At 52.1% G+C, this 9756-nt stretch overlaps 2 protein-coding genes and 1 non-coding gene across 4 annotated transcripts; 1 reads left to right on the top strand and 2 right to left on the bottom strand.

The window, feature by feature from the left end:
- Positions 1-1869: 1869 nt before the first annotated feature.
- Positions 1870-1950, bottom strand: TRNAL-CAG (transfer RNA leucine (anticodon CAG)). Its single transcript has one exon. It is a non-coding gene; the product is annotated as a tRNA-Leu (tRNA).
- A 238-nt stretch (positions 1951-2188) lies between these two features.
- On the bottom strand, positions 2189-5424 carry LOC109744976 (cysteine-rich receptor-like protein kinase 10). 2 transcript variants are annotated; one of them, XM_020304114.4, is made up of 7 exons: positions 4360-5418; positions 4079-4216; positions 3677-3810; positions 3377-3587; positions 3067-3304; positions 2807-2963; positions 2189-2728 (listed from the first exon to the last, which is right to left on the bottom strand). In XM_020304114.4, the coding sequence occupies exons 1-7, from the start codon at positions 5216-5218 to the stop codon at positions 2375-2377; spliced, it is 2091 nt and encodes a 696-aa protein (XP_020159703.1). In that variant the 5' UTR covers positions 5219-5418; the 3' UTR covers positions 2189-2374. The 2 variants fall into 2 exon arrangements, with proteins under 2 accessions (XP_020159703.1, XP_020159702.1); XM_020304113.4 differs by having other exon boundaries at positions 3067-3587; positions 4360-5424.
- A 428-nt stretch (positions 5425-5852) lies between these two features.
- LOC109744977 (cysteine-rich receptor-like protein kinase 6) lies at positions 5853-9296 on the top strand. Its single transcript, XM_020304115.4, has 7 exons — positions 5853-6774; positions 7223-7354; positions 7584-7708; positions 7818-8028; positions 8135-8372; positions 8450-8600; positions 8687-9296. The coding sequence occupies exons 1-7, from the start codon at positions 5922-5924 to the stop codon at positions 9017-9019; spliced, it is 2043 nt and encodes a 680-aa protein (XP_020159704.1). The 5' UTR covers positions 5853-5921; the 3' UTR covers positions 9020-9296.
- Positions 9297-9756: the final 460 nt, after the last annotated feature.

Raw genomic sequence — 9756 nt, 5'->3', positions numbered from 1 at the left:
GCCATTCTGCCTCCTCTGCCAACCGTCCCCATCCTCCTTGTCGGCGCCTCTTCCGGCCGGCCGACGGCGCCCTCCGGCCTCCTCTGCTCGTCGCCAAGCTCCCAACCGCCCCGGCCTGATATGGATCGGGGGCCTGTGTCTCGCCGCCGGAGCTACGTTTGTGTTCTGAGGACGTCGTCGTGGAGGTGCCGGAGACCATTGACGGGTCGCCGGCACAGCTGCCCTGCCTGGGCGGCGGCCGGCCACCTGCTGCCTTGTTGAGCTCCAGCCCCCTGGTCTCTGGTGCAGACGCAGATGCAGACTTCCTCGTCGGGCCATATGCGGCATGTGTGGGGCTCATGGAGGACGCTGCAGGCTGGAAGCTTGTCCAGTCCTGCCGTGCACGGCTGGCACCTCGGCCATCTTCGGCTTTCATGCCTCATCAGCGCCCCCGGTCGCCCGCGTGGCTCTGGAATAGATGTTTTCGTTGCTTCGGAAAAGGTCATCGAGCGGTCGTGTGCAGGGATCCAATCCGGTGCAACCAATGCTTTCGCTCGGGACACCGTGCACGGGATGGCTGCAAGCCGGTGCAGCCGCGGCCTTCTGCAAGTTCTGTTCGGCCGCTGGCTCATTCTTGGGCTTCGATTGTTGCGCCTTCATCAACATCTGAGAAACATGAGGCCCCGTCCAACATGAAGACTCCTTCTGTCCCGATAGATGTGACACTCCAGTCTGCTCTAGGGGTGCACTCGAAGTTGCTAGGATCTGATCTTCATTGCATGACTTCCTCACAGATGAAGGAGGCAATTAAGCCGCATCGCGAGGTCGCCGACTCCTTGCAAGGCTGGATGGTGCGTATTGGGAGCTTTCTGGAGCGCGCGGAGGCTACTTTGCAAAGGCTCCCTCTTGCACAGGCTCCCGTGGTTGAGTCTTCTGTTGGCTTCATGGATGAGGCGGATACGGAGCTCTTTGGTAGCTTCTCGCCCCGTGTTGGGTCTAGTTCGACGCCCCTTGTGTTGCCGGACTCCGTGGGTGAGGCATCTGCCGAGGTTGTGTCTCCGGTGCTGCAGATCATGCCTGAGTTGTAGGTGTTGTGTGGGGAACATGTTTCGCCTGTGTCGATGGAGCAGCTCAAGTTGGGCTCTCTCCAGGCTTCGAAGGTGGACCATGTGTCCTCACCACCCCCCGTGGAGCCTTGTCAGGCTTCGGAGGTGGACTTGGTGCCCTCACCACCACCCGTGGAGCCTTGTCAGGGGTCAGACAACCTATCTCTCGGCGTGGAGCATGGAGTTTTAGATGTTGCTGCCCTTCCCTCTTCTGCGACCGTTGGGCAGGTGATGCATGTGAGTGGCATGACCATTGAGCCACTTGTGTTGGCACCTACTCCAAATCCAAATGCTCTTTTCGCGAAGGAACTCTGCGATTTGCTAGCCAGCGTGGAGGTTGCTAGACCTGGTTTGGGCAGGTCAATTGCTTGTCTCCTGATGGGGACGCCAATAAGGGGCAAACAAAAAAAGGCGGGCAAAGGCAAAAATGATGCCAAAAGCAAGGTGTCTATGGCTGCTTGATGGGTGATCTTTGGTCTCTCGGCTTGTCCTCTTTGTTTGGGTTCTCGTTGTGGGTTGTGAGGTGCTTGATGTCTTGTGTCGAGGTGTTCTCGTGGGGAGTCACTTGGCGTAGTAGCAGTGAAGGGGTTTGTGGATGTTGTGTTTTTGGAGAGTTTGGCGGGCGGTTTTCCATAAATTAACTGGGCAATTCTCTTCTTCTTAATTAATCGATGAGGCAAAACTTTTGCCTCCGTTTCAAAAAAAAATTGAAAAATAAAAATCTACATATTTTTTAGCATATGGGTCATCAATTCAAAAAATACAAGAAAAAGGAACAAAAAATTGTCAAGAGTGGGATTTGAACCCACGCCCTTTCGGACCAGTACCTGAAACTGGCGCCTTAGACCAACTCGGCCATCTTGACATCATGTGCTACTTGCAACAACTTACTTATTAGCTAGGTCAGCTCGGCCATCTGGACAGTCCACTGGGCCCACCAACCGTTATTCTCGGCTTTCTAACGCTTGTGTGGCTTCTCTTCAGACAATTTAACTTGGTTTGATTGCCAGGTTTAGTAGTACAACAAATGTCAAAACTGAACCTCAATTTGCTATGAAGTGGTCTTGCTGTCCCTGAAGCAAGTACAGTCCCTAAGTGACTGATTAGAACAAAGAAAATATATTACTACCAACATTCTCTGATAAAAATACTAGTAATAGTAAGCCGTGACACATTATTGCAAGCTACAACCACCATAGACAATGATCCAGGAGATTTAGTTATTACAAGCAGGTTCAGGACTATATATGCGATGGACACCGCAAGTTTATCTTGGGCCTAGGCGCTCATCATCTTGGTTCGATCTCCGTGAGTGACACCTCGTTCGGCGACGGCGACATCGCTGCCTGGGGCTTGCTGTCCCCGGTGGACTGGGATCCCCTTGGATACGCACCCGAGTACATGCCCGAGAAACCCTCCATGTCGTCGACGCAGAACGTCGGCCTCGACGGCGCCTGCAGAGACACCGTGCTGCTGCTGAGCATGACGTTCACCGCCGACATCGTGGGCCGGTCCGCGGGGCTGTCCTGGACGCACAGCAACCCGATGTTGACCAGCTTCAGCATCTGGCCTCCCGGCGAACGGCCTCCCAGGGACGGATCCACCAGCTCCTCGACTGTCCCGGTAGTCCAGTGCTCCCATACCTGCATGCATGTGCCAAGAAGTGAGACAGTTTTGTATCACAATCTTGAGGAGCAGAAATAAGAGGTAGTACTACTGACGAGGCTTAAGAGGTCAAGGGATGGCTCCGAGTCCGGGCTAGCGAAGCTGCTGTTCTTCCTCCCCGTGACGATCTCCAGTAGCAGAACGCCGAAGCTGAAGGCGTCCGACTTGACGGAATACTGCCCGCGCATCGCGTACTCCGGCGCCATGTATCCGCTGCGTGCAAGTGCAACACGAGCAAAAATCCCGTCGTGTAAATAAACGTCTGCGCATTAGTATTGTACCACTACGTGCTAAACGAAATGCAGGCCGTGCTTACTATGTTCCGGCGATGTGGCTGGTGACGGCCTGCGACTGATCCCAGCCGAACAGCTTTGCCAGGCCGAAGTCCGAGATCTTGGGGTTGCAGTCCGAGTCCAGGAGCACATTGCTGGCCTTGAGGTCCCGGTGGACGATCCTCAGCTGGGAGTCCTCGTGGAGGTACTGCAGGCCCCGGGCAACCCCGTTCACGATCTTGAGCCTCTTCCCCCAGTCCAGGCCCCTGCTTTTCTCTGCATCTGCCAACGGAACAACGAGGAAACGATCAGAACTGCTAGTGCTCTCATATAAAAAACGACGATGGAACGTACCGAATAGAACGGTGTCGAGGCTCCGGTTCGGCATGTACTCGTACACGAGCAGCTTCTCCTGTCCTTCCAGGCAAACGCCAAGGAGCCTGACAAGGTTCTTGTGCTGAAGCTTAGCGACCAGAACCAGCTCTGTTTTCAGCTCTTCTATCCCTTGCGTGGAGCTCTGTGACAGCCTCTTCACGGCTATCTCTTCACCTTCAGAAAGGACACCCTGTGCAATCCGGCAACCAACAAAGATGTGAACAACCAACCAACATGAAATTTGCATAATAATACTACTGTATGAATGTTGATTGGCACCTTGTAAACCGCACCGAACCCTCCTTCGCCAAGCTTGTTGCTCTCAGCGAAGTTATCTGTTGCAGCCCGCAGCGTCGATAGGTCGAGGAGGAGGGAATCGATGCTTTGGATGTCATCTGGATTAGTAGCTGAATCTGTAGCAACAAGGAAGGTGCACAATGATCAGCATATAACTGAAATGCAGTCAGTGGTTCCGATAGTTAGAATGTTTTTGGAAAAGGTAATGCGAGTGCATCATTGGTTGAATGGCTGCTGCGTGTTTAACTAATACTATGAAGAGGCCATCATGAACTTGGACTTTGAGTAAATTTATAGGTAACCAGTGAATCACCATTCCCCTGCTGTTAGGCCAGTTGATACATTGACGGTGTTAAGAGCAGTGTAGAGGGACTAGTGGCTTACATGGTAGTGGTACTGACGGCTTTCTTTCTGCCGATTTTCTCCTCCTCCAAAAGCAAACGCACGTTGAAATGAGAAGTAGTGCAGCAACTATAGGTAGTGTGATGGCCAAGATCAACCCTGTCCTATTTCTTGTTCGTTCTGCAAACAAATGACATGGATTTCAGACACGTGTAGTGCAGACTGCAGAGAAGTTGTATTCCACCATCCAAGTGACACCAATCAAGCACCAAAGAACAGCAACCATATGCGCCTGAAGAGTCACTTTTGTTTCAGAAACTCACCTTCTTCGGCCGCCGCTGGCGCTGGCGCTGGTGCAGGCGGCAGCACGTCCGGGAGTTGCAGCAGTGGGCGTCCGGAGAAGAAGGAGTAGGTCTCGAACCGGAAGTTGCATCGCACGCCGAACACTCTCCCACCCGGCTTCCCGACGAAGTACTGTGGGGTAAACTTCTCGATTATGTCCCTGAGGCAGCTCCGGCAGTCGGCCGCCTCCATGTCCGGCGTGCACTGCGCCAGCGAGTAAATCTTGGGGTACGTCGCGTCGTACCCCTCCTCCCCCGTGCCGAACCGCCGGGTCGGGTCCCCGGCGGCATAGTCGGCGGTGGCGTTGACGAGCCGGCCGGAGGCGGCGTCGAACGCCGCCGCGGCCGCGCCCGCGCTGACGTTGTTGCCGTTGAACGCGACGAACCTGCCGCTGTTGTCGGTGACGTTGGCCAGGAAGTCCTGGCCGGAGTAGCGGAGGATGCAGGGGTCGTCGAACATGGTGGCGTGCCGGTTGAAGGCGCAGAGCTGCTGCGCGTTCCGGAAGGCGGCGGCGACGCAGGCCGCGCAGGAGGAGGCGTTGGTGTCGCCGCGGCAGAGCGCGAGCGCGTAGACGGCGTCCGGCGCGGCGCCGGCGGCGCCCTTGGCGAAGAGCGCCGGGGACGCGGAGGCGTTCCTGGGGAGGCCGCCGGCGAGGGCGCGTATGTTGGCCTGGTAGGCGCTGCCCTCCGTGTAGTTCCCGGCGGCGGAGTCGCAGAGCTGCCACGGGAGCGGCTGCGCGCCGGCGAGCGGCGCGTGGAGGAACGCGAGGAGGAGGAGGGCGGCGGTGAGGTGGTAACAGAGAGCAAGGCTGCGTCGCATGCGCATGGCCGCCGTCGCCATGGAGTTGAGCTGCTGGGTGGTGTCGCCGAGTAGATGTACAGCACGGGCGTACTGGTAGTTTCCAAGTAAATCGAAGTGTGGATTTTCCACGGCCGACGCTGACGAACGAACAGACCGATCGAACTGTTGCTGCCTTGGCGCAGCAGCTGATGTCGAAAGGAGTACGATGAGCAGAGTGAGGTCGTGGTCGTGAGCGAGCGGACGCGGTTAGGTGGCGTCGCACATGGTGGGATTGGTCAAGTGAGGTGGCTTGACCATTTGTTTCTTTGGCCATTTTCTGCGTCAGGTGTTCTAGATAGCTACGGCGTGCTGGACTACTGGCGGTGATGGATAGGTACGGCCTGATTACTGGTGAGTGTCAAGATGAACAGAGAAAACTTGGAGAAACGTCAAATAAACTGTACAGTAGTAGTACTAGGATGGTTCGCAATTACGTATTCGGTTACAAATTCTTCTGATCAACAGAGAAAGCTTGAAGAAACGTCAAATCAACGTGAAATAGTTGCTCGCCATTAGCCGTCAGATGGTCGCCACAGTAGCAGTCAACAAATGCTTTGCTCCGGTCAACCCCTCCGACCCCACCTGCTAATGATACACCGACCGACACCCGAACAACCCCTTCTCCTTTTGATTTCCTTCTTGTTTTTTGTTTTTGTTTTTGTACAGTTTACCGAGGCAGTGAGCCACCGCTGACGGGATTGCCATGGCCAAACCCCACCGCTGCTTCTCCCCGCACCTCGCCGGCGTCGCTGCCACCTTCCTCATCTCCGTCCTCCACGGGCCACTCGCCGCCGCCGACGACGAGCCGCCTCCGTGGCCGATCTGCGGGCCCTATCCCCCCAGCGGCAACTACACGCAGAACAGCACCTACCGGGCCAACATCGATCTTCTCTCCGCCACCCTCCCCAGGAACGCCTCCTTGTCTCCCGCGCTCTACGCCACCGGAGACGTCGGCGACGTGCCGGACATCGTCTACGGCCAGGCGCTCTGCCGCGGCGACGTCGCCAACGCCTCCGCCTGCGAGGCCTGCGTCGCGGCCGCCTTCCGCGGCGCGCGGCGGGCGTGCCCGCTCTACAAGGACGTCATCATCTTCTACGACCTCTGCCAGCTCCGCTTCTCCAACCGCAACTTCTTCCTCGACGACGACTACCTCGTCACCACCTACACGCTCCTGCGCTCGCGGGTCGTGGGCACGCCGGCGTTCGACGCCGCCGTCGGGCTGCTCCTCAACGCCACCGCGGACCACGCGGTGGAGGACTCCTCCAGGCGGTTCGGCACGGGGGAAGAGGGCTTCGACGACAGGAGGAACCCCAAGATTTACGCGCTGGCGCAGTGCGCGCCGGAAAAGACGGCGGACGTCTGCCGGAGCTGCCTCAACGTCATAATTGGGCAGCTGCCGAACTCGTTCAGAGGCAGGACAGGAGGGGGCATGTTCGGGGTGTGGTGCAACTTCCGGTACGAGGTGTACCCTTTCTTCCCCGGCCGTCCGCTGGTGCAGCTTCCCCGGTTCGTAGAGAGGCCGCCTGCTTCCGCGCCACCGGTGACCGGAGGAGAAGGTGAGTTGGCTGTACGAAGGGAAATCATTTACTCGTGGTTTTGTCTGCTTATGCAATCTGAATTTTATTGGTTATTTGATATGCAATTGCGTGCAACATGCAACAACAAATGATTACGTTTAGGAATAAGGGGGAATCCCTCTCGACTTTCTGTGGAAAAAAAAGGATTTAATCAGAATTATCCTGATATAGCTTCTGAATCAGTTAACAACACCGGCTTGTTCCATTCCTGCTCATCGTAAGACATGAATCATGGCTTCGTCAGAGTACTTGAGGTGTCAGTCATAGAATTGCTCGACTGGAAAGAACTATATTTATATACATTTGCAAACTAGCTAACTATTTGTCAGTGTGATGCAAATACAGAAAGAACATGATCCTTGAATACAGTCAATCTTGCAAATGGTTTGTGTGCTCTGAAACTCACAAGGTATATATTTACTTGCAGAGAAAAAGAGAAATAGTGCAGGTAAAGTTCTAGCTATTCTGATGCCTACAATTGCTGTGATATTGGCCATCGCTGTGGTATACTTTTTCTGTTGGAGGAAGAGAAGACCTGAAGAAGATGCGTATCTACCTTGTAAGGCCTCTTAAGCACTTTAAATTATGGAATAATAGCCAGTCAAGTGATGACTCAATTGATTATCCATCAGATGGTGATTAGACCAGTAGAACTTGTTTAGTAGGTTACCACTTTCTTAAATCTTAGTACCAAAGGTTATCCGTACATTGGAGCAGAAGCATATATTTCGTAAAGAGCTCAAAACCTTGTTTTTCATCATTGTCTACTTATTCTTCAACATATTCAGCTGCCTCAGATGATATTCAACACATCGATTCGCTTCTTCTCGATCTAGCAACACTGAGAATTGCCACCGATGACTTTGACAACAGCAAAATGCTTGGTAAAGGAGGATTTGGTATGGTTTATAAGGTACAGAAATACACCATTTATAGCTTATGTTTTAGGGGGGGGGGGGGGGGGGACGTAGCTTTGTCAGTTAATGTTTTTTGCAGAGGGCTAAGTATCTTTACTTTGACAGGGAGTCCTACCTGACGGTGAAGAAATAGCCGTGAAAAGGCTTGGTCAGACTTCCAGACAAGGAATAGGAGAGCTGAAGAGTGAACTGGTTCTGGTTGCCAAGCTTCACCACAAGAATCTTGTGAGACTTGTTGGTGTTTGCCTGGAAGAACAAGAGAAAATACTTGTTTATGAATATATGCCCAATAGAAGCCTTGATATGATTCTTTTTGGTAAGATTTTCTCGCTAATAATTTTTCTTTTTTGCTTTGAAATTTTATTCACTTGACTAATACTAGTAAAATCTTTGCTACAATGATACACTTGTTTGAACCACAGATTCTGAAAAAAACAAAGAGCTGGACTGGGGAAAGAGGTTCAAGATAATCAATGGAATCGCTCGAGGCTTGCAATACCTCCACGAAGATTCTCAATTGAAGATAGTTCACCGTGACCTTAAAGCGAGCAATATACTACTAGATGTCGACTACAATCCTAAAATTTCCGACTTCGGCTTAGCGAAGATATTCGGAGGTGATCAATCAGAAGATGTGACTCGTCGTATCGCCGGCACATAGTAAGCATGTCGAGTACATTTTGTCTGACAAAACACCAAGTTTTTAGTCGGGTTGTAAAGTTCTGTTTCTGTCACAGCGGATACATGGCGCCGGAATACGCCATGCGCGGGCAGTATTCCAGCAAGTCGGACGTGTTCAGCTTCGGCGTCTTGGTCCTGGAGATCGTCACAGGGAGAAGAAACAGTGGCTCATATAACACCGAGCAAGACGTGGATCTCCTGAATCTTGTGAGCACCTGAAGCCTGTCCATAAACTCTGCACGCAGCTAACTTCTGGTAACAATGTCTGAATACCCTTGCAAAATTTGCTGCAGGTATGGGAGCACTGGACCCGGGGAAACGTCGTCGAGTTGATGGATCCATCCCTGAGCAACCATCCTCCCGTCGACCAGGTGCTCAAGTGCATCCACGTCGGGCTCCTGTGCGTGCAGAGGAAACCGGCGAGCAGGCCGACGATGTCGTCGGTGAATATCATGTTCAGCAGCCACACCGTCCGTCTCCCTTCTCTGTCCAGGCCGGCATTCTGCATCCAGGAGGTCAGTGTCAGTGGAACCTCGACTGCCTATTCGGAAGCATATCCGCTCACAGAAAATTCAACTGTGATGTCTTCGAACCAAGTGTCCATCACGGAGCTTTCGCCAAGATGAGTCTAGCTTGAAGCAGTTAACTGAACCAGCTGTGTATAGTGCTTCTTACCGTACAGTATGCCAGTATCTTAAGTTGCTGGAAATGATCTTGGGAGGAGGAAGAGGCCCTGCTGTATCGGTGTCTATTACTGAATCTTTGCACTGTGGATGTAAGTAGAACTGCTAAGATGCTATTAATAGTGATTGCAACTGGCAAGAGTGGGCAACAGAAGTCATGGTAAAGCTCATGTATAGCGTGATAGATTATAAAGAATGCCAATTTTTCTGTTCAACTAAATCATTGCCCGGGCCTTACAACGGGATATACATATTCTAGTACTTTAGTCTGTGATTTATCTGCCCATATTAATGTGACTGTGTAAATAAATATTTATCAAATCTTGCACGTGATTTACCTACCTAAATAAATTTAGAATTTTATTTGATAAGAACCATAATTTTATTTGGTATAAGTCAATAAAATGCAGGACAGTTAAGACGTTTTCAAGAAAAACCGGTGAAAAACCAGCGATAGGAAGAAAAAATTCAAAACGAAGAGAAGGCGGGGACATACGTAAAGATGAAAAAAAATTCAAAACGAAGAGAAGGCGGGGAACATATGTAGAGTTGAACGACGCGAGTTCTACCTAAAAGGGAACTTGCTATTTTTTAAGTAATATAAGTAGAGATAGAGATATATGAGGATGCAAGCCTTTTCAAGTCTAGTAAAACTAATACTTTGTCTAATTCACATCTAG

Source organism: Aegilops tauschii, chromosome 2, assembly GCF_002575655.3.
Source record: "Aegilops tauschii subsp. strangulata cultivar AL8/78 chromosome 2, Aet v6.0, whole genome shotgun sequence".
Taxonomy (NCBI): domain Eukaryota; kingdom Viridiplantae; phylum Streptophyta; class Magnoliopsida; order Poales; family Poaceae; genus Aegilops; species Aegilops tauschii.
The sequence above is the reverse complement of the archived record's forward strand: the minus strand, read 5'-3'. Positions and strand labels throughout refer to the sequence as shown.

Bases quoted from the DNA above. Each gene is read 5' to 3' on its own strand.
- LOC109744977 (XM_020304115.4), top strand. From the start codon at position 5,922: ATGGCCAAACCCCACCGCTGCTTCTCCCCGCACCTCGCCGGCGTCGCT. The intron at 7,355-7,583 runs GTAAGGCCTCTT...CAACATATTCAG, and splicing joins AGAAGATGCGTATCTACCTT to CTGCCTCAGATGATATTCAA. The intron at 8,601-8,686 runs GTGAGCACCTGA...AATTTGCTGCAG, and splicing joins ACGTGGATCTCCTGAATCTT to GTATGGGAGCACTGGACCCG.
- LOC109744976 (XM_020304113.4), bottom strand. From the start codon at position 5,218: ATGGCGACGGCGGCCATGCGCATGCGACGCAGCCTTGCTCTCTGTTAC. The intron at 2,964-3,066 runs GTAAGCACGGCC...ACTTGCACGCAG, and splicing joins AGCCACATCGCCGGAACATA to CGGATACATGGCGCCGGAGT. The intron at 2,729-2,806 runs GTCAGTAGTACT...ACATGCATGCAG, and splicing joins CCCTTGACCTCTTAAGCCTC to GTATGGGAGCACTGGACTAC.